Genomic DNA, 23,970 nt, shown 5'->3' with positions numbered 1-23,970 from the left:
AGAACAAGAAGATATAATTTGGTTTTTTACTGAAATGTAGAAAAAAATATGCTCATAAAATTTATGCTTTCTCTATCATGCTGGCTGATGCCATTATTGTCCCGTCCTTCACAGATGTTCAAATGGGCAATCAAAGAGGGCTTTGCTTTGTCAGTTTTGCCGCCACCATCAGTCATAGAAAAAAAAAACCATCTCAAGAGAAACAAAAGGCTGGAAGAGAAGGAACCGAAATGCTCAACTTTACTCTAGGTTTTACAAAGCAGTCTGCACGTATCAGAAGAGCTAGTTAAGCACCATGATTTCTTCTTGCAATCAAACCTTTTTATTTCTCTCTGGAGCTTGCTGCAAGAACCGAATCGGGCGACGCTCCTCTGCGATTGAAGACCTCGCTGAAGTGCACTGCACGAGCGCCAGGTGACGCAATGTATAAAGACCATGTCAAAAATAAGGGTGTTAATGGCAGAAAGGAATTCTGCAGTGTTAATGAAGACCTCAGATACGCCAGCAGCTGTAAGTTTTGCCTTCAGAAAATCATTTAAAGACCTTTGCCCTCCCTTCTCCCCCCCTAATTTTTACACCTGCAAAAATACCTTTGTTGTTAAAGAAGTCTTGCACTGCTGATGCAGGGCAAAAATGCTTATCTAGAGATAGCACAGTACCAGCAGAATTCATTTATTAAAAAAAAAAATAAAATAAAAGAAGGGGACCAAATTTTTAAAGCTCTGCAAGCTACGGGAAAACACATTTCATTGCTGTACAGGAAGTTAAACAGGTAGGATCTATCCAATTCCATTTAATACTTCTATTTTGTATTATTTTCAAGAATTTCCAGGAAAGCTAAAAGGGCAGCTGAACCCCCCAAGTCTTCACTAGATGTATTTAAATCTACTCTTTAATAGAACAACAAAGCTTACAGTCCATGCCAACTTAGAAACATAGAATCATGGGATGGTTTGGGTGGGAAGGGACCTTTAAAGGCCATCTAGTCCCACCCCCTGCCATGGGCAGGAACATCTTCAACTAGACCAGGTTGCTCAGAACCCCATCCAATCCGGCCTGGAATATTTCCAGGGATGGGGCATCGCCCACCTCTCTGGGCAACCTGGGCCAGAGTCTCACCAAACTTCTGGGCATGTTCTGTGCAATCGCAGCTTGTCAGCTTCCTAATTCTACAAAGTAAGTTTCAAAACATGAAAAACATATTTCCTCATTTCTTGAAGCTACGTATGTACCCAAATAGCCAGTATAGACACATCTGCACAAACCGTATGAGGCAGGACCTTGATTCAAACCTTAAAATATGTTCAGCTACTTGAAAGAGTTATTGAAAGAATATTACACAACTCATTTCTTTGACTATTAAATTCATAGAATCACAGAATGGTTCGGGTTGGAAGGGACCTTAAAGATCAGCTAGTTCCAAGCCCCCTGCCATGGGCAGGGACATCTCCCACTAATTCCTAATATTTTAATCGCTTAGAAATAAAATCAGAGAATGACAGAATGGTTGAGGTTGGAAGGGACCTTTGGAGATCATCTGGTCCAATCTCAGTCCTAACAGCAACCTATAAAACACCAGAAATGTACTTTTATATTCCCAGAAATAACTCCTATAAAGTGGCCATGTAACAAACAACTCCTGATGATGTTTAGAGTGAAAGAAGGGGATGGGAGAGGAGATAGCCCACGGCTACCATCATTAAAAAAGCCCTACTGTTAAGAAAACAAGCAAAAATAATCCCCCAAAACCACAATTCTTACTTTTATTTGCTATGTAATTATTGCTACAAAAGAAATTAAATCATCTTTGACGTTAAGAATCTTAGTTTCTTTCCTAGTTAGAGGAAAAGGAGATGTATTTTTACTGCAGATAATCAAGATGCCGTATATTTTTTGTTCTTTTTCTATGTAAAAATCTACCTTTATAGGAGTGAGCCATCAACATTAGTAAAACGTTTTTGCAAAGCAGGATTCCGCCTGTTTGGTGCAACTCTTACTAGGTAAGGCTGTAAAGTGATCCCTAAATCCCTCTTCCCAAGGAAAGCTGGTTGAGCCACCACACTAATGTCCCGGATGAGACCTTCTGGTTCCCATCAAGAAACACCACTTTGGTTTTGTAACTTAAAAAAGGGAAGAGGGCAGATCTCACACGGCAACAGATTCCCTGAATAACCCCGGGGCAAGAGGCACACCTCTGTGAAAAAAGGTGACAGGCTGTATGTTTTGCAATGTCTTGGTATTTCTTAAAGATATTTCTAAAAACTCGTGGTGGTGTCTTCATCCAAAAGCCTTCTGCATGAGACTTTCCAGAACCTGTCTGCACCTAGATTCAACTTTTCTGAACCTTTTTTGTTGCTGGCAAGGTTGTTATGAGGGGGATTTTGCTTTTAAATGGAGGAGATACAAGATCTATCAGAAATAAACATTTTGATAGATTTCAGCTCTTTCTATCGCTACACAACCCTTTTTAAGAGGGAGCAAGCATCACCTAGCTGATGAACAGAGATCTTCATGCTGATGCCATGTCTTTTAAACAAAAGCACACAACACGATGGACCAAAATGGAAAGTCGTGTTTAAAGGAACTTTCGATCTTTGATCCTCATGTCCCTTTGAGAACCTTCCCTTTGCCATCATTTGGGACAAAACCTTTTGTTCCCGACTGGGAGGAACAACTGACAAGTCGGTCGTGGTGGTGAGCTTGGTGGCAAAGAAAACCGTAGGAGAATATGGCAGGATTTGTTGTAGGGTATCTTCACTTCTCAGACTTGAGATGTAAGAGCAGAGGTGAACAATGATCTTTCAAAAAAACTGCTGTTTAGTCATTCTTTCTTTTTACATATTGCCCAGAGAAGCTGTGGCTGCCCCATCCCTGCAGGGGTTCAAGGCCAGGTTGGACAGGGCTTGGAGCAACCTGGTCGGGTGGGAGGTGTCCCTGCCCAGGGCAGGGGGGTGGAACTGGATGATCTTTAACATCCCTCCCAACCCAAACCATTCTAGGATTCTACAACATATGACCCTCTCTATGGAAGATTTAGCTTAGTTCTACAGGAATATACACCACCCTGGCTTCATCCATGTTCTGTCATAGCCCTCTACAACCTGGATGAATTTGTTCAGCTTTCTTCTTTATGTTTTTCTATCCATCTACCAGCAGCACGTGCATATTTACAGCACGTTCTCAAAGCCAAAGGCCTAAAAACACGCACATCAACCCCAAATTTTGCTTTTCCTCCTCAATTTTAATCAGATATTCTTATAAATAAAGTTAAGTAAAAAATTGTACCATCATTACACCTGATTGTAGCTGCATATTTGAAAGTTCTTTTTAAAAAGGGAGATAGTGTATGTTTCTTCTTAGCCAGGAGACACCTTTATGAACACACCGAAAAAGTAATCCTACTGTCAAATCCCACTCCCAACCACATTTACTGGAGGGCATTCATACAGATGCCTCGCTCTACCTTAAGTGAACAGAAATGACCAGGAAAAACAAAAACAGAAAACCAAGACCAGACAGAAAACTTCTTTCAAGACGCTACTATAAACAGAAGAAAAATAATTTGATAGGAAAAATGCAAATTTCTCGCTAGCCTATTTGGATAGACAATCAAAAAGCAAACACAGATGTACTCGGCATCCTGACCAGAAAGAAATCCAGGAAACCTGGTAGCTCACAAATTTCACATCTCAAAAAAATGTAACCACCCCTTCCTAGTTTGTTTGGTTTTGTTGTTGTTTTTTTTTAAAAAATTACCTCTTTATGGTTTTTGAAGGTAAAAAAAGCTTTGAGCCACATTTTTACACAATCAGAGCTAAGAAAACCAGTGCTGAGATTTTTTTTTTTTTTCAGAAGTCTGCAGGCTTCCTCCTACTCAATTAGTTTCTGTTCGCAAGCAGTATGAAATATGCTTTTATTCTTGTTGAAAATATGACAAACTACCCTTTAAACGGCATGTATCCAGGATATTGCTAGTGAAATGAACAGCAGTAAGACTATCTGTCAAGCAGAAAATAGAGAATAACGTTAAAAAAATAAAAAATGGAAAGGAGGAATAAGTGTATGCAATCATCAAAACAGTTTTGGTGACTGAAAGGAACGGTTTACACAGAGAAATTAAAATGCAAATCAACGTTAAGGGTTTGTTCCTGCACTATACTTACACTCGTTTTCCACTTCACGCATGACATCCGTGTTTGGTGATGATGATGACGATATCACTAACCTCCCAGTCAATCTGTACCTTAAAATGTTTGCTCAACATAACAGAAATACAGAGATAATTTAATATACACGGAAACCTCCCAATATACAGCTTATTGCACAGACTAGTTTTGTTTGTCATGGAATATACTGAAAAACGATTATCCAGTTTCTCAAGTACACTGCTGCACCTAATGGGATACAAACTAATGAACACAACTAAACGAAGCTAAGTCGCAATAGTTTCAGAGATTCAGAAAATAACCACCACGCCATTTTTATTGAAACTGCAAGAGACTGAACCACAGTATGTTTTCATTATTTCACACTTGTAATTAGGCGATTCGTTTGCTTACATGAATTTTACGTAATTAGAACGGATGGCATAACACAAATTTCTTCCCCATTTTGGCTTCAACTCAATATCGTACTTCAAGCACGTGCTTACGGCGATCCCAATTTTTTTGCAGCTAAGGTAAATAAGTTCTGTCAGATTTGTTGGCCCCAAAATCCATAATTTGGTTAAAAACCTTTCACTTAAGTAGCAAACAAGTGTTGGCTTACGTTGAAATTTCACTGAATGCTTTAGCCAACGCTTTAAGCGTTTTTGGTTTATTATTATTATTTCAGTGATGGCGACAAAACAGCAAACAACTGGAGAACATCACCTATACGATTGTATACCAAGCCACGTATTTTTTCTAGAATCCAGCTGCTTAGCATGCTCCCTCATCAGTGTTGGATTTTATTAAAGAAAAAACAACCCCAAACCACTATTTTAATTATATTTACAAAGAAAGCCCAACAGTTCTAAACTGAGGTCTTTGGCACTGCACTGACAAAAAATCCGACCACCAAACTTTTAAGATACTGTTATTTATATCTCGTAAAACAATGTGTAAGGGAATGACCCAGCTGGGCCGAGTTTCCCTGCTGGCCACCCAGACCTGAAAATATGTAATAATTAATGTTTGAAGAACAGTCATTTGGAAATAATCAGAAATAATCCCCTAAGATCTAAAAGCTGACGTGATACCTACTTTTTATTCATGTTTTGCAGCAGTTCTTTTAAATATGGGCAAACCAACTTATTTTTAAAGGAAAGTTTAGGTATTACTGGCAAAGAATAAGATGTAAACGTTTCTTATCTACCGTTTATCAATATAGCATGTCTTTATGATAAAGCAGGCAAGGCAATGAGAGGAATGCACAGTTGTAGCTCTGGCGTGAACGTGAAGAATAAGTCTCACCTCCATAACATGCGCGAGAAACATCCCAGCCATTTACTTTTATATTTGTAAGTATATTTATATTATATATTTCCCAAAGCCATACAAACAGCAGCCTGCACTCACTTGCCTAGATCATAGGGAAGCGAGTGCCTATGTTCAGCCTGGAGAAGAGAAGACTCCGGGAAGACCTTCTAGTGGCCTTCCAGTCCCTAAAGGGGGCCTACAGGAAGGATGGGGAGGGACTCTGGATCAGGGAGTGTAATGACAGGAGACGGGGTAACGGCTTCAAACTGAAGGAGGGGAGATTTAGATTGGATATTAGGAAGAAATTCTTGGCTGTGAGGATGGTGAGGCACTGGAACAGGTTGCCCAGAGAAGCTGTGGCTGCCCCATCCCTGGAGGGGTTCAAGGCCAGGTTGGACGGGGCTTGGAGCAGCCTGGTCTGGTGGGAGGTGTCCCTGCCCAGGGCAGGGGGGTGGAACTAGATGATCTTTAAGGTCTCTTCCGACCCAAACCATTCTGTGATTCTCTATAGGCAGGCTTCTTTGCTGCTAGCACGTATTTGCAGATTAGCTGCACATCTTTTATTGCTTTGCAGCTGCCATTTGGATTCCTCTCCTGCGCTGGCCTGAGTAACCTTAACGTTTCCTTTCTCCCTCCTCTGGCTGGGGAGAGCGGGCAGGACGGGCTGATAAAAGGCCTTTTATCTGTACGAAGCTGAACAAGTCAACTACTGTGTATGTAGGGGCTTATTCTGAATAATCATTTATGGTAGATTTGACTTAAACATTCTCTCTCTGTGTTTTTTTTTTAGCTGTCAACACGTTCTAGTTTGTCCAGGTCTGAAAGCGTAACTTCCAAGGCTGCAAAGGGGAAGAAGGGAGTATAGTTTTTAAAAATAGTGAAGAACACATCTACTGTACCCTTTAAAGTAATCCTCAGTCTAAGACAAACAATTTTAGTAGCCAAGAAGGTCTGCCCAGTTTACCTTACATCCATCTAACAAACTGCTAAGTGTCAAGCGTAAAATGTGGATCTCTGGGGTCAGGGACTGTTCTAGAACAGAAAAGATGAGAGGCGGTTCCTGTAGAAGCATGTTCAAACATACAAATTTATGTATTTTAACTAGTTGCACGGTGAGTTAAATCAGCTTTTTTTTTTTTTTTTTTTTTTTTTTTTTAAGTAATGGAGACGTTATCCTCGGGAAAATTAAGGTAACATGAACTGAGAAATACAAAAACAGTAATTTCTCAGAAATATCCCTATTGAAAATACATAGAGTCACACAGACACGGTCCAAAAACACTAGTTACTGTGCAGAAGGTGCAGTCAAACATTTCTTTAACTCCCATAGAAGAAAGGAATAACAACTCTTATAAATTACCCTTGTCTACCTAACATTTATAAACCCGCTGAACTAGTTGAATTGCAGAAGAATTAATCAGCCGAATTAACGAGCTGAACTTCAGGAGAAAACAAAGAAGGAAGCTCTACATACCTTTATTTCTGCATGGATTATTTTTTTAAAACAAACATTTTCATTTTAATTACACTCTCCAGAGTACCATTCTCAGGCACTTCAGCGACTGCTGGTTTTGCCTAAATTATGGCCTTTTGATTGTAACAGAGAACGTGCTCGTTAGGTAAAGAAGCAGTGTTATGTTAGAATACAAAAGATTTTATTTTTTTTTTTTAATTGATGGATCCAGAACAAATGCGGGGCTGAGAAAGCGTGTAAATGCAAGTAGAAGCCAAAAAACAACCTAAAAGCCAAATGGCTTTTGACTTGCCTACACTGTGGTAGAAAATATGAGGAAGGGACGACAAGTGATGCTCATCCACCAAATATTTGCCTTTTTACCTTAAAGCTTTGGGGATAAATAATCCCAACCCCCAGTGAGAGCATTTATAAGCTTATTGACAACTGGGAGATCTCTGCACAGATATCCCCAGCGGCGGTTTGCAAACCAGGATGCATTTCCCACCCCCATGGAAATGATCCCAGCCCGAAAGCCAAGAACAAGGGCAGGAAGAGAACAAAGCGGGGAAAGGAAGGGCACAGCCATTACCAGGGGACTGTGAAAAAGGTGGGGGGCAAACGGCCAAAGAAGTGGCTCGGGTAGGACCTGGGCGATCAAACAACCGTGAGAATGAAGACACGTTTTTCACCAGGGCTGTTGAATGCTAGAAAAACCCCACAGAGGTTTGGGAATCTCCATGCTTCAAGGTTTTCCAAACGTAAAGACATGAGGACTGAAGTAACATCACTGAACTTTAAAGTTAGCCAAGCTCTGACCAGAAGTTGGACCAGATAACCTCCAGGAATCTCTTCCACACAAAATTATCCTGATTCTAAAATTAAGAGTAGAAACAGAGCTCAGTTACTCAGCCAACGGTCCCAGTAAAGGAAGAGGCAGTCGTAACTGTGACTGAAAAAGGGACAACTTACTGCAGTGGGGACACCTTCATTCCTGACCTATGAACCTATAACCTTCCACCGCCACCTCCTCTCCATCCCAGTTTTTCCTCAAGAGTGCACTCACTACGTACCTGGCCCAGACACCTTGTTCCAACACATTTTCTGGTTCACTGACCCTTGTCTTTCCCCACTTCAGCCATCTCCTCTCCTGCTGCACCCCAGAAACACTGGAGTGTTTCTCCTGCCATCCATCCCCTTGGATGTTACAACTGGTTTTTGTTCAAGGTAAGGAATGTCAAGAGAACTAGGATGAAACAAATGGCCATTAAAATATGGTTGGAATAATCTTTTTCTTTTTTTTTTTCCCAAAAAATATACCAAAAATATGAATAGGAAGTGGGCTCTTTTAGTGTAGACTATATGCCTCACCTTAGTGGTAATTTTTCAGGTTCTGAAATATCGCGTAAGTGTATCCCGCTCCCCACTCTCAAGTTGTTTCTAAAGTTTAAAAGAAACAGGTACAAAGTATTTGTATTAAGGCAGAGATATAAAGCTAGACATAAATAACTCCGAGATTAATATATCAGCAAGTTTGCCGATGATACCAAGCCATGTGGCGTGATCAACATGGTGGAGGGAAGGGATGCCATCCAGAGGCACCTGGACAGGCTGGAGAGGTAGGCCTGTGTGAACATCAGGTTCACACAAGTTCAAGCAGGCCAAGTGCACGGTCCTGCACCTGGGTCACGGCAATCCCAGGCACAAATCAGGCTGGGAGGAAAATGGCTGGAGAGCAGCCCTGAGGAGGACTTGGGGGTGTTGGTGGACGAGAAGCTCAACATGAGCCAGCACCATGCGCTGGCAGCCCAGAAACCCCCCCACAGCCTGGGCTGCATCCCCAGCAGCGTGGGCAGCAGGGCGAGGGGGGGGATTCTGCCCCTCTGCTCCGCTCAGGGGAGACCCCCCTGCAGTGCTGCCTCCAGCTCTGGGGCCTCAGCACAGGAGAGACACGGAGCTGTTGGAGTGGGGCCAGAGGAGGCCCCGGAGATGCTGGGAGGGCTGGAGCCCCTCTGCTGGGAGGACGGGCTGAGAGAGTTGGGGGGTTCAGCCTGGAGAAGAGAAGGCTCCAGGGAGACCTTGGAGCCCCTTCCAGTCCCTCAAGGGGCTCCAGGAAAGCTGGGGAGGGACTCTGGATGAGGGAGGGGAGCCATGGGACGAGGGGGAAGGGTTTTACAGTGAAAAGAGGGGAGATTCAGACTAGATATAAAGACAAAATTCTCAGCTGTGAGGGTGGTGAGCCCCTGGCCCAGGTTGCCCAGAGAAGCTGTGGCTGCCCCATCCCTGGAGGGGTTCAAGGCCAGGTTGGACGGGGCTTGGAGCAAGCTGGTCTGGTGGGAGGTGTCCCTGCCCAGGGCAGGGGGTTGGAACTGGATGATCTTTAAGGTCCCTTCCAACCCAAACCATTCATTCCATGATTCTATGTGATGTGTATAAGGCATACTGGTATAGAAAGCTAGGAAATAAAGCAGAGCCTTCCTCTTGTATGCCCAGGACAAGATACGTGAAAAGACACGCATGAAAAAGGAACACAAATAGAGGTGGAAAAGACCAGTGCGGGCTTGTGACTCAGCGCTGGTATTGCTACTACTTTGGAGGCCCAAAGTTTCCACTTGGTTTATTTTTAAAGCACCGACATGGGACTAGCCTGCCCTCTTAAATCACAGGAAAGAGAAAAGCAGATATTGGGAAGGATGACCGTTCGGATTGAATGTCTTAGAAAAAAGCTGAAACGCTGATGCAGTTAGAAATAGAAAACCCACCCAAACACACTCAGCCTCCAGTAGAGAAACCAGTGGTGCCACAGAAGCAGCTCACAGATAACTCCACAGGCTGAAAGATACACTGCCTGGTTCAGGAAAACTGAAAGACCAAGTAAAAATGAACAGTTTTTAAGAACAAAGTTTTTCATCTGAAAGTAGAGCACTTACAGGTTTCAAAATTCCAGGCAGTGGATGCTTATGAGCGCAGTAATTGGAAAGAAAAATAACAGCTAAAAGCAGGCTAAGAGAAATGCGCTTGCATCAGTTCAGTAAAAAATGTAGTTTCTTTATGAAGGGCTTTCTTTGTAGAAATAGCGTAATTCTAAGCTTAGCAACGCCTTTATAAAGAACTAGATGTTTTCACTGAAAATAGAAGCTGACAGTCCACCTCTGTTCTTAGAGAAATATTATTTTAACCTAAAGAATTCCATAAAAGCTGTAGCAGATAGCTTAGCATTTTTAAAAGGCTGCCTTTTAAAATTCTTTTTAAAATGGACAACTATTTCAGTATAAGGCATTTTAATTTGTCTCTAACAGAACAGTCAGCGAGACAAGACCTAAAGCAGATACCTGACTTTTTCCCCCTCCCCGCTTTAAGTGCTGACATGTGTTTCTTGGAGAAGAAAAAGTACACAAACAATTGAATGCAAAATCTACATAAAAAGAGAAGGTCACCGATAATATTGTTTGGAATGTCACACACAGACCCGTAGTCTTTGTTCCACACCAAGTATATTATATTAAATGTTAAACGGACATTTAATATAGAGAATTCTAAAGAGCTTCTTGTTCCGCGGCAAAAAGGGAAACGTGCACTAAGAGGTTGAACTGTGACAAGTGCAGAATAGTATCAATAATCCCATTATAACACCTGATTTGTCAAACTTGTCTCTACAAGTTATTCTAAAATTCACAATAGTGTTCTTAACCATTTATGAAATGGAGCAGATCACGTCTTTGTAGCATTCACGGCCACTGATTCTCCATGCTTTGTTGGAAAGAATGGCCTGAATAGCTACTAAGTCTTACACTTCATTTTCTTCAACCTCTTATTGATATCCTGGTGCTTTGAATGGTGTCCGACTGTAGGAAAATATAGTACAAAGGTAGCACCAAGCAGGTGTTTTCTTTCTGGAACCAGTAAGTTCTCTTGCTGTATTATGCAGCATCGTGGCTTAACGGACCCAACCTGGTCATCAATATGTATGATGTCCACATCGGGCAGTGTCCAGGAAGCGGTACGGATCCGCTCCTGAAAAACGCGACATCTGTTGAGCTGAGATTTAACCAACAAAACATTCCGGGCTCCAGGTGTATCTGAAATCATGTGCATACGCACATTCCACACCAATTATGAGATTTTTCAGGAAAAACGGCAAGGAGTAAAGACGCTTAGACTGATTGCTCAAGAATAAATATATATTTCTCATAATCCAGGTTGGAAAACAGGTTTTCCTCTTGGTTTTGCACCTTAACTGAAGGAATCCAAAGTTCTTTTAGAGATCACCATGGATTATCCAGAAGAAATATCATAAACTAAAGGATGACATTGAGGGTGCAGCAGAGAGCTACCAAGATGATGAGGAGACTGGAACACCTCTCTGATGAAGAAAGGCTGAGGGACTTGGGTCTTTCAGTCTGGAAAAAAGACGCCTGAGGGGGATCTCATTAACACTTATAAATACTGAAAGGGTGGGTGTCAGGAGGATGGGGCCAGGCTCTTCTCAGTGGTGCCCAGTGACAGGACAAGGGGTAACGGGCACAAACTTGAACATAGGAAGTTCCACCTAAACATGAGGAGGAACTTCTTTCCTGTGAGAGTGGCAGAGCCCTGGCACAGGCTGCCCAGAGAGGTGGTGGAGTCTCCGTCTCTGGAGACATTCCAAACCCGCCTGGATGCGTTCCTGTGCCACCTGCTCTGGGTGACCCTGCTCTGGCAGGGGGTTGGACTGGATGGTCTCCAGAGGTCCCTTCCAACCCTATGATTCTATGATTCTATGACATAGAATAAAGAAAACTTATTTTGCCAAGAGGATAGTTGAAAGAGACTGTTTTCCAGAAAAAGTTTTGGGAGCTATTACTAATTGCAGGACACCTCCAGAAAGTAAAAAAATGAGAAGGTTCTTGCATTATAAGGTTATTTTTTGAACAGAAAATGAAAGCATACAGCAAGGAAACTATAAGGTTATTTTTTGAACAGAAAATGAAAGCATACAGCAAGGAAACTATAAACAGACTATAAAGACACTTTCATTTAGACAAAAGATCATTGAATTCTTGGACTGGAAGGTGGGGATTTTAACCTAAGTTGTGTAAGCAGAGGAGGTCTCAAAGATATGCAACAATTCCCTCTAGCTCTTTAAAAGAAATTAATTACTCCAAAACAAGAAAAATGAGCAAAACTAACAACAAGCAAACATTTAGACAGGGTTTATTGAGGTTATTGAGCACTGGACCAGGCTGCCCAGGGCAGTGGTGGAGTCGCCATCCCTGGAGGGATTTAAAAGCCAGGCAGACGTGGTGCTGAGGGACATGGGGTAGTGGTGGGTTTGGCAGTGTTGGGTTGATGACTTGATGATCCGAAAGGTCCCTTCCAACCTTGACGATTCTGTGATTCCAGGAGTAAGAGATGCCCACAGGCAGGACCGCTGGAGCTGGGAGGTGGAGAACGAGAACTCCCATAGGTTTGTCCTACAGTTCAATGCCAGTGGTGACGTGGATGTCAACCAAAGACACCATTTCCCATAAAGCACCAGCTACTTGTGATGGCTGTACATCCTCCCTAGTTTCTAGGGTTAATAAAAGAGCATATTCTTTCCACTTTTTTTTTTTTCCCCTCCCAGAAACCTGCTCAGTTTTTCATATTTTTATTCACAAGGCAGGAAGAAGCCTACAGAAAATAACACAGTATGTTTACAAGCAAACCTGCCTGACATGATTTTCTATGACAGATGGGATCAACCAGAGCAAGATTCCAAAGCGGGAGAAACAGAGGAGCCTCACAGCCCCTAAGTACACACGAGGGAATATCACTCAGTGCAGGAATAGGCCTGAATGGCTCTGGCATTTTTGCGTTTGGATCCGGAGGTTTCTTGGATAGAGCTTTTCCCCCACCCCCAAGTAGCTGTGCCAACAAGGCTTAAGAGAGTAACATCCAAAAATAGTCGCATGTGGATGACTGACTTTTCCCATAGAAATTCCTACAAAGGGAAAGGTGGAAAATTCAATTCAGACCTTGGATTCTAAGATTTCAGTAGCTGCTACCTTTATACAGGTAAAGAATCACAGAATGGTTTGGGTTGGAGGGGACCTGAAAGATCATCCAGTTCCAACCCCCTGCCCTGGGCAGGGACACCTCCCACCAGACCAGGTCGCTCCAAGCCCCGTCCAACCTGGCCTTGAAGCCCTCCAGGGATGGGGCAGCCACAGCTTCTCTGGGCAACCTGGGCCAGGGGCTCACTGCCCTCACAGCTGAGAATTTCTTCCCAATATCTCATCTAAATCTCCCCTCTTGCAGTATAAAACCCTTCCCCCTCGTCCCATGGCTCCCCTCCCTCATCCAGAGTCCCTCCCCAGCTTTCCTGGAGCCCCTTGAGGGACTGGAAGGGGCTCCAAGGTCTCCCTGGAGCCTTCCCTGCTCCAGGCCGAACGACCCCAACTCTCTCAGCCCGTCCTCCCAGCAGAGGGGCTCCAGCCCTCCCAGCATCTCTGGGGCCTCCTCTGGCCCCGCTCCAACAGCTCCATGTCTCTCCTGTGCTGAACTCTCCTAAGTCAAAGAGGTTCCATATTCCCACAGACACTATGGCAAAGAGCTGAAGCTGAATAAACACCATGCAGAATGTCTCCCTTCAGGCTCCGATGGTGAGGCCACAGCTCTGACTTGGGAGGAGAACACTCCCCGGTGCTGGCAGGTTTCATATTCGGTTAAAAAAAAAAATCACTGAAATATTATTAAAATGCTGTGCATTATTATTGATAAAACAGAATGAAACTACCTCAACCCTCCTGACATATTTGTAATGTAGATGGACCATCTCAAGCCTCCAGGATTGACTTCACACAGCCAGCATGAGCCAAGCTGGATGTGGCTTTCTAAAGAGATCTAAAACAGTACAGTAAAGATACTGAAAATCTCAAGAAAAGAATTATATGGAGAAAATTCAGAAGTTAAGGGGTTTTTTTTTTAAAGAATTTTTTGTCTGTCTATTAAAATAGACAGCAAGGACAAAGCTAACACCTGCAGACATGCAGGAAGCTCATTTATGGAAAAAGATCTCACTCTGAATTTTTCTTAATGTTTCCTACAGAAAGTTTGAAAATACAATAAATACATAGATGGATTTCAAAGCAATTTGCTGTCTTTCAAATTAAATGCTATCAAGTACATCCAGATATAGCCACCATTCATCTCACTGCCCAGGACGGAAATTTCTACGTAGTCTACTCATTTACTACAAGCGGAAGTTTCTCTGCAGAGAAACCGGGGAATGGCAGCCAAGTTTCTTCAAAAGATAAGCCTGAGAAAAAAAAAAAACAGTTTCTGTACTTGTGCTAATTACCAACTGAACCCCTCCTCACAAGCTCTGGACTACAGAAGTCAAAGCTCTTCATTCCCCAGAAGATAAAGTATGCCTAAATCTTAAAAATACATCTTCCCCACCCCCTCAAAAAACGCTAATTTCACAGGTATTTTTTAAATTACTGCTTGATTACAGAAGTCATCATTTTCAGCCATAAAGCAAACACGAGACAAACGACTAAAATATCGCAGAAATACTCCAGAGGGAGATGTACCGCAGCAGTAAATCTAATATCATCCTCAAAGGAAGAAAGAAATAGTTTTAAGTTCACCGGTGAACAAAACAGGCCACTGACCAGCCAACCTGCGGCTGCTTCTTGTTTGTCCCCACGTCAAGGACCCACCCTTAAAGTCTACAATCTCTTCCTGCTCTCCCTAAGGCCACAGTAACCTTCTGTATCCTTTGGGCTGAAAAAAAAAAAACCCACCCCATTCTGTCCCGACGACAGGGAATGAACTAATAGTAAGTGGCTTGTTGGATTTTCAAGGCAGGTACCTCGAGTTTCTTTCCCCGACACCCCAGGGGTTAGCTTGCTCCTGAGTCAGAGGGAAGACTTCGTTTCACCCTGAATTTTTTTATTGTTTTGCGTTTTTTTTTTTTAAATTCCAAACCTGGCATAAGGTTGTGTTTGCCAAGCTGCAGTTCTTTTGCCACGTGGGATTTCTGAATCAAGGCGGGCGACTCGCGTTCGATGCTGAAATGAGCTCTCGAGCCGCATGGACGCTGCTCTTCCTGCATAGGGTCGTCCGTCCTCCTGCTCTTACAGTCGATACCGCAACATTGCGACAAAGCAATATATTTTCCAAAGAGAATTACTTAACCTAGCACCTTACTTTGCTTTCTTGAAAGATTCTACTTTTACTACAAGGGGAGCAATTTGATTTGCAAGAAACTTGTCTGTGATCCACACTAAAGCCCGCTGTACCTCTTCCTAACACGCCAGCAAAGGGGCTTTACAAATAAATACTCGCACAGGGCTCCTCCTCTATAAAACCTCAAAACATTTTACAAGGCAAAGGAAGAAAAATTATTGGAATGATATTGCTGAAGCAAAAATTGCACTAATTGCCAAAGGCTTCTGTTTAAAATTTTTTAAAAAAAAAAACCAAACAAATATTCAAAAGAACAGGGGCCTAGCTCCCATTCTGTCAAAGCGACCCATATTATTTTGGCTAAAATTCACTCCATTTCTCTAATTCCTCATTAGGGAAATACTATCACCTTTCCAGGCTTCACAGTAAAAGGATAAATCAGGTAACATTCGCAAAGCGTTAGACTACATGGTAAAGAGCAGCAAAGAAAAACAACCAAACCATTAGCCACAGCACAAATGAGTAAGACATGGGGGGAATCTCTGATTTTCACCCTTAGAATTTTAATCCATCGAAAAATTGTTAAAAAGTAAAGCAGCCTAGCATCCTTGTCAGAAGATGGTAAAAGAAACAGCTTCTATCTTCTGATTTTGAACAATGGAAAAGCAACACAGTAAGGAAAAAATAAAATAAAATAAAAAATCATGCAACAATTTAGGCACTGCAGCCCATAAATATTATTTAGACATATAAAATAAATTATACATTATATTTATTATATATGTGCTTTATATATAATGTATATACACACACAAAAAAAATTGCTATTGGAATATTGAAATTTTCTAGAAAATAAGCTTTCAGCTTTGGCATTCACTTCATCTTATTTTCAGGCTCCTCTCCTGATTATTGTCCTTATAGAATCATAGAATCTTTCAGGTTGGAAAAGACCCTTGGGATCATCGAGTCCAACCATCAACTCCAGTCTACAAAGTTCTCCCTTACACCATATCCCCCAACAGCACATCTAAACGAGTCTTAAACACATCCAGGGATGGTGACTCCACCACCTCCCTGGGCAGCCTATTCCAGTGTCTGACCACTCTTTCTGGGAAGAATTTTGTCCTAATGTCCAGCCTAAACCTACCCTGCTGCAGCTTGAACCCATTCCCTCTTGTTCTATCACTAATGACCTGTGAGAAGAGACCAGCACCAACCTCTCTACAGTGTCCTTTCAAGTAGTTGTAGAGAGCGATGAGGTCTCCCCTCAGCCTCCTCTTCCTCAAACTAAACAGTCCCAGCTCCTTCCATCGCTCCTCATAAGATTTATTCTCCAGGCCCTTCACCAGCTTCGTTGCCCTCCTCTGCACTCGCTCCAGCACCTCGATGTCTCTCTCGTATTGAGGTGCCCAGAACTGGACACAATACTCAAGGTGTGGCCTCCCCAGTGCTGAGTACAGGGGGACAATCACCTCCCTCCTTCTGCTGGTCACACTATTTCTAATACAAGCCAGGATGGCGTTGGCTTTCTTGGCCACCTGGGCACACTGCTGGCTCATGTTCAGCCGCTTGTCAATTAGAACCCCCAGGTCCTTTTCTGCCAGGCAGCTCTCCAGCCGCACTGCCCCAAGCCTGTAGTGATGCATGGGGTTGTTGTGGCCCAAGTGCGGGACCTGGCACTTGGCCTTGTTGAAGCTCATACCATTAATATAATTGATATAAACACCACCAAAGGATGCATTTCCAGTTCACTCAGAGCTGCCAACAGGAATGGGTGGACAGAAACCATACTACCCTTTTAGTTTCTCCACACTTTAAAGTGTTTTAAACGTCTCAAGTTTCCCATAGTGACGGAGCAATCAACACCGAGCGACCTGTCCACTCTTTCCCAATGCCAGGTAAGATACCTATCTGCACTGAGCATCTCCTCAATGTTAATTTGACCTCCAGAAAAAACAGGGAAAAAAAAAAATCATCATACCAATTAGTGCCTTTTTTTTTAAAAATCTGAACAGAAACTCCTACTTGCACCTCAGTTCGTATTTAAAGCTCTTGTGTCGCTTACAGAACAGACTTTCCTACCTTTTTACTACATTATCAATGCCATCAGTCAAGGTATTACAGTTAACAACTAATTAGCATGCCCTGCAACAAGTGGCACATTTCACAGCTCGAGCTCTCGGAGGTTACTTGCACGTTGATTGCCCGGAGTCACATTTTACTCCAAAACAATGACAGCTAAATATGGAGCAAAACCCAAGCATGACAAAACACAACGAGGAAGGTCATCTGTGTGTTCCCAGCAGGCGACGCGGGCTGTGAAAGACCGCCCTTGAGTTAAAAGTGTTAAATAATATTAAAAAGTACAGCAGGGATGTAATTATGACCCCAACAAAATACCATTTTACCTATTTAACATGCCAGGTAAAACAGTTTTTTATTACGTAGCAGCAAAAACACACTTTTACCAAGTTCTACTTCCACCCACCAAGAGAGTATTCTTAACCACCGATTTCAGCTAGCGTATTAATCAAAGAGAATAGCTAATATAATAATACAAAATTGCAATTTAAATGCTATTACTAGGAAGACCGTCAATGGGAAATGAGAGCCTTTCTATACTCTCAATTCTGAATATTAAGGTAAGCCTTTAAGCGTATATTAAATAATGCAGCACGGAAAATACAAGTGAAATAGCTGAGTGCGTAGTCACAACAGATGAGGGAAGGACTGCAGAACTGCAGACTGCAGAATTGCAGTCCTAGGGCTGATACACTGGATACGTCTCCCATTTATACCACGGCACAGCCTAGAAAAACCAGTAAAGAACCCACTGGAGGCAGACAATAAGGGGGGGGGGGGGGGGAAACACTCGAAAAAACTCCAGTGCCAACAGGTGAAAAGACTCCGTAAAACAACTCCCTTGATAAAGTTAGACATGGGGCAATTTACATCCAGATCCTGTAATACATCACACATAATTAGAGATAAATTATAAACACCAGCCCATGGTGTTTCACGAGCATTTCCCAGGTTCTCCTTCTCCAAACAAAAGCACTCTGTGCACAGAAGCCTGGCACCCAAGTGCAGAGCATCACCATACACGTTTTTTAAACCAACAAAGCATTGAGTTCTGGGAAACTTACTTTCACTGTCCACCCTTCCACTTTTATTTTTGTCTTGCCAAAAAAGTCATAAGCTAGAATATTCCAACTTCCCTAAAGTGACAAAAGGCATTTGGACGGAATCGGGGAAAAGATTTAGAAATCTCGCTTCAGAAACTAACTACTGAGAATTTCCAGTTCCCTTTATAACTGGTTTTAAAAGAATCTCCCGCTGTGGATGAATATGACTTCGCATTTATTTTCATTACAATTTCTCTCACCAAAAAGGCTTTATGGGAAATTTTATTACCAGTTCAAAACCAGAAATCCTTTTACAGGCCCGAGAAGAAACATCCAACATTGTTCTTGAACTGTGCACTTATCAGCAAACCGAGAAAGCGATCCCACAAGACTTCATTCATGTAAGCAGCCATTCAATGAATCCCAAACGATGCAGCTGTATTGCTGGAAAGTTGGGGTTTTTTCTAAATCCAAGTATCTGAAAGCCTCAGTTGTTAAGACCGAGCCTCCCGAATCTGCACATGTAATTATTTTTCCAACTTATCAAGACTGTTCCCTAAATGCAGCAACTGCTGCAAGTGCCTCTGCATATAAAACACATTCCCAGCGTAGAATGGATAAATGTATTAAGAATTGATCTTAAATTCTCTACCATATCATTACAAAAATCAATAAAGAATGCATACCTTTAATCAAAGTTTCATTAGACATATATCGATTCTGTCATTGAAAAATTGCTATATTTAATCAAATCAAGCGCCACTACCGATGTAATCAATGTATGCTAATGTAAATTCACGTACAATGAAAGAATCGGAGCACCGGTAACTGCCGACCCTTCTAGCACCATTGCAAGAGCTTGGGTTAAATTCAGTACAAATTTCATTTCATTTCCTGTTTTCAGCTAAGTTTCAGGCTGAGAGCACACACAGAAAACGTAGGACTAGAAAACACGTACGTTGCCGTTTCGAAGCGTACAGAAATCCTCTTTCATAAACTGACAGCACAGTCTGGCCCCCAGCAGACGGTCGTTGTGGGTGATGCAGTGACACGGGTGATGACTAAAAGGATGCTTAACACAACCACCTCCAAACTACGCTTGGAAACATCCCAGCGACAGCTTCTGTGTTCACTTTTCACTTCTGTCACTGCCCCAACATCAACTACTGTAACATCAGACACATCTCCAGTTGTTATTTATTGTATATTGAGCTCCACAAGCTCTCCCTTTCTTTCCTTACCTTGAATCTATTTTAAAATAAATTAATGTATTTTTAATCTGTTGCACTTGGACTTCAGCTCCAAGAGCCTTTACTGTAAATTAAGCAGGCAGCCACCCCTTATTAAATGCTTTCTAATTTTGGAACAAGGGAAAAATAAAAAAATTAAAAAAAAAAAATCAATCCTCCTTCCTTTCTCAAAAACAAATCAAAATTCATTCCACTCCCTATCACAAGCATGAAGCCAAATCTGGCTGCTTTTATTTCAGATGAATGGGAAGCTGCTCTCACTGAAGAATGTGAATGTAAATTTATTTTGGACTGAGTATGCCAGAACGCATTTCCTCTCCCTCTAATTGACCTGATTTTACTCAAGTTTCACACTAACTTCTGAGAAAACCTTACAGAGTTGATTGACTTCATAACAATTTGAAACAAATGTTAAAAATGCTTTCTGTACCCAAGAACTTCCTCAAGTCCGAACGTCCGTGAAAACACAGAATGAGCCTAAGTCCTGCAGAGGCCGAACTGCCCGATGCAGAATTTCAACAGGTACTTTCATCATAAGCAACGTAAGGAAAGGCTAAATGAAAAAACATACACTGCGGAAAATCTGCTCATGCATAAATTACCTTAAAAGAACAATTCCATAGACATTAAAATTATTCCAGAACCTACCTGTGCATATTCTTTCTCAATTGCAGCTCTTTTCTGACTGAACGCTCTGAAAGAGGGGGAAAAAAAAAAAAATAAATCCATTAATACATACAGCAAAACACTATAAATTCAATAATTTACTTAAAAGGATTTTCTGCCAGACAGTCTTTATAGTTAAATGAGCAAGAAAAAAAGCGAAATTGTTTGACAACTGTGTATCAGTAGCCTAGCAACTAGCGCATGTGGCCTTCACATAGGTGGTGTTCAAATTTCCAAGTTTTATTGGACAAATTCAGTTCCCAGGACTACCGGTGTAAATACCGTTTACTTCGTTAAAAGCTCACCAGCTTTCCACTGGTAGAGCCTAGGGAAGAATTTGGGAGCACAGAAGAGAATTTGCCTTTAGGCACCTAGACAAACTAACTTACTTGTTTTTTTGTTTGGTTTTTTTTTTTGAAGAAAAAGGAAAATCATGTTTCCTCAGCAGCAACTGAACACGTCAGACTGAGTTGCCGTCCCAAGACTAAACGCCTCTCTTTAAACCCAGGCTGTCCCACAGCAATATCCTGATTTTCCCATTAACGGAGCTGTATCACATTAGACCCACTTAACTCAAATGGCGCAAATCACAGCGCGTCATTCCGCATTAACATCAGCGCTGTACTCTCATGCGGGGGCTCAAGATGTACCATCTCAACGTATTTTAAAACATAGGGTTTCAACACCGGAAGAGGAAGAAGGTTGAAAGACCTAGAAGTGTCAAGGCTCTTTCTTCAATAGCTCTTTATCCCTTCAACAGCCAAAGCAGAGTCATTTTCTTCAAGTTATCCTATAAACTACTAAGCTTAAGGCTGCACCACCAGCAAAAGAAAAATCTAATTACATTTAAATTAGTTACACAATAATTATGGTGACACGTTCCTAAAAAAATCCTCAGGAACATCCTATAATAAGGTTAACTCAATAAACACACAGAAAAGGAGCTCTGAACAGGCTCTTTCTACTCCTGTCTACTCCATTTCACCCCCAAAGAGCATCCACATGCTGAGAGGGCGTTAAACGGGCTCGGTCTCCCCAACACGATCCAAAACAAAAGTCAAAACGCATCGCGATTGCTTAAAATTCTTTCCGGATTAATGATCGCCCCGACGGGCTGGCCATATTCCAACTCCAATCATTACATCCCATCTTCCCAAATCCCCCCTCACGGAGCTCAGGTGGGTACAAAGGGCTGCACAGGACACCTCTATACGAACAGGGAAAGTCGTCTGAGACGCTTGTAAATAAGTCTACTTTGTAAAGCATTCAAGGCATTTCAATATTCCAAATCTTGAATATTCAATATCTAATATTACAAAACTATTTCTTTTAGGTTCTCCTGTTCTAAAGTCCAATAACCCCATCAGGTTAGCCAACATCTAAAAACCACAATACCCTTCTGAAAGACCCCACTTTTCTTTTAAAAGTATGAATTACTGCAGAAATAACTACTAGGAATAATGGAAATGCGTTATCAATATTGAAAAGGTAAAAGAAAACAAGCAGCTGTCTTTGAAACGTAGATCTGGGAAGAGTTTAGGCAAAGGCAGTTATTTTCCAATTCTCAGCTAATCTTATTTGAAAACATATAATCAGAGCTAAATGTTAAGGATACTCAGTTTATACAAAACCTGGATATGGAGATGGATATTTCACCATGTGTTTCCCCCCCCAAAACAAATTCCACTTCAACTAATTGCATAACAGTAATTGTGACAAGCTGGGAGCCTCAGATATCCCCTAAAAACCTTCCACGTTGAAAGGTTTACACTAGAGAAGAAAAACAAAAGCCTTCAACTGGCCCTAGCGTAGAATTACAAAATACCATGCAAATCAAATTTACTCGCAAAACCAACAGAAATCTTGGACTTGGAACGACTGCAAGCTCCAGCATGAAGAAAATGTATTGTACAGTAGCAGCTCCATAAATTAGAAACATTTTAGAGTAGGTTTAGATTTTGTTCTGTATTTTAAAGGGGGATTTTGAAAAAAAAAAAAAAGTTGGCAAGCCAGCACATAATTCAATTTAAAGAATACTTAAATTTGTGTTTGATCTATTTTTTGGTGAACGAAGAAAATGGGAAGTGCTGCAAGAGCGGCACGATCGGCCGGCCACGATCCTCGAAGCTGGTGTTCCCTCCCGCTTTGGGACTGCATTTCCCTGGATTAGGCAAACACAAAGCTGGTTGTGACCTCGGGACAGTTTATACAGGAATCCTTTTATGACAACCACAAATATATTACAAAACATGACGAAATACGAGACCTAAGTTGACAAATTTCCCAGGAGAAAATTATTTTGAGCCAGAAAAAAAAAAATAATTCTGACTAATAAATGCATCGTAGTTTCTTAACGGGGGAAAAATCTGGAAACTTTTCACTTGTGTATCTTGATTTTATGTGCAAAGCTTGACCTTAATGTCATTCAAGATAGAATTAGAAGTTCATTCATACAAGGAAACAGTTTCATAAGGTAATAAAACATTGTCTAACTGTTACTGACAAGTTTTTAAGAAATGAGTTCGTGGGTCTGCAAAAAAAGCAAGAAATTATTCAGAGTTTCTTTAAACTAGGATGTATTAATATCTCCTGTTACATCTTTTTCTCAAATTAACCATTAACTAAGTGCAAGAGACACCAGAATTGCACGCCAAAAAAAGCATTTAAGTTTTTGTTTCTGGACTGTAACTCCTAAATATCATCTCTACCCTGCAAACGTTAATTCATGCGATATGTTTATTCCCTTTGCCCTGCTAAAAATCGTTCAAAAGCATTTAGTCTTTGACAGTTTAAAAAGAGGGTGAGAATAGATACAAAGAAATTCAGCAATATTTGGTGTATATAATCAAGCTAAGACCATTTTTCATGTAAGTGTGATATTTGCCACAGTCCTCACATTGTAGGAAAATCCTGACTTAGTCTCCAAAAAAAGAAAAATAATAAAAAAAGTAATAATGTACGCTCACCATCAGGACAAGAAGCTGCCATTTAAAAGAAATACTATTTTATTACACGTCCAGAGTCTTCAAAAGGGTACAACTAGGGAACAACTGCTGCAAGGCCGAAGGAAAAGTCACACTCGGGAAAGTTATTCCAATGGTTTCAACATCCATGATTTAACAGCAAGAGGCAACGCCAGCCACCCACAGCATTTCCTCACACTGCTGCCTACAGCCCCTTCTGTGCCCGACGGCTCCGTAGGACTAGAATGAACCTAATCCTGGAGGGATTACGAAGGAATGTTCTTTCCCAAGCACAAACAGCTAGAGAAGCTCCGCAGAGATGGGTTGTCTTCCTTTGACATGTCAGCTATTGGCCAAGTCTGCCGGAAAACAGAGCAGCGGGGTTGGAGAAGAGTCACTCCTAAAGGATTAGATGTCATTAGGACAATAAGGACTAAATGTGGGGTCGGAAAAGAATTCTCCTTCAGACTAAAAATTAGTAAGAATATCTGAAGAGGAGGAGAGTGGAGATTTTTCTGGTGCGTAGCAGGACTTTGCCCACCTACATCTTCTCCTTCTGACCCGGGGTAACACGCTCCGAGGCGCAGCACGAGGCTGAGCTGGTCGCTTTGTTTCCTGAGGAAAGAAATTCTTTGGTCTGCATTCACGTGATGAAAAATATCTGGATGAACCCTAATGATCTGCCGTATTAAAGAAATTAGATTACGTGATCTAATTTTCCCTTGGGCTCTGTGAAACAGTGGAACCGTAAGGGAGGAGAGAAAAGTAAACTACGCTTCTTGTCATCCCCGCTTTGTCAATGCTACTTTTACTGGTGCAAATTCACAAACAAGAATTCCAGCAAGTGCTAGGGAATTTAAATTACTCATATCAATTTAAGATAATAGATGCTATGACATA

The 23,970-nt window shown here is 41.6% G+C and overlaps 1 protein-coding gene across 2 annotated transcripts in view; it reads right to left on the bottom strand.

Annotated features, from left to right (window-relative positions):
- The window catches only part of FCHSD2 (FCH and double SH3 domains 2), a 178,952-nt gene that overhangs the window by 124,408 nt on the left and 30,574 nt on the right, over positions 1 to 23,970 (bottom strand). For both annotated transcript variants that reach the window (XM_074572284.1, XM_074572285.1), the window contains exon 3: positions 20,090 to 20,135. In XM_074572284.1, coding sequence (XP_074428385.1) covers positions 20,090 to 20,135 — 46 coding nt within the window. The remainder of the gene's footprint in view (positions 1 to 20,089; positions 20,136 to 23,970) is intronic.

Source organism: Larus michahellis, chromosome 1 (assembly GCF_964199755.1).
Source record: "Larus michahellis chromosome 1, bLarMic1.1, whole genome shotgun sequence".
Classification (NCBI taxonomy): Eukaryota; Metazoa; Chordata; class Aves; order Charadriiformes; family Laridae; genus Larus; species Larus michahellis.
Note: the sequence above shows the minus strand (reverse complement) of the source record. Positions and strands in the feature narration are given on the sequence as shown.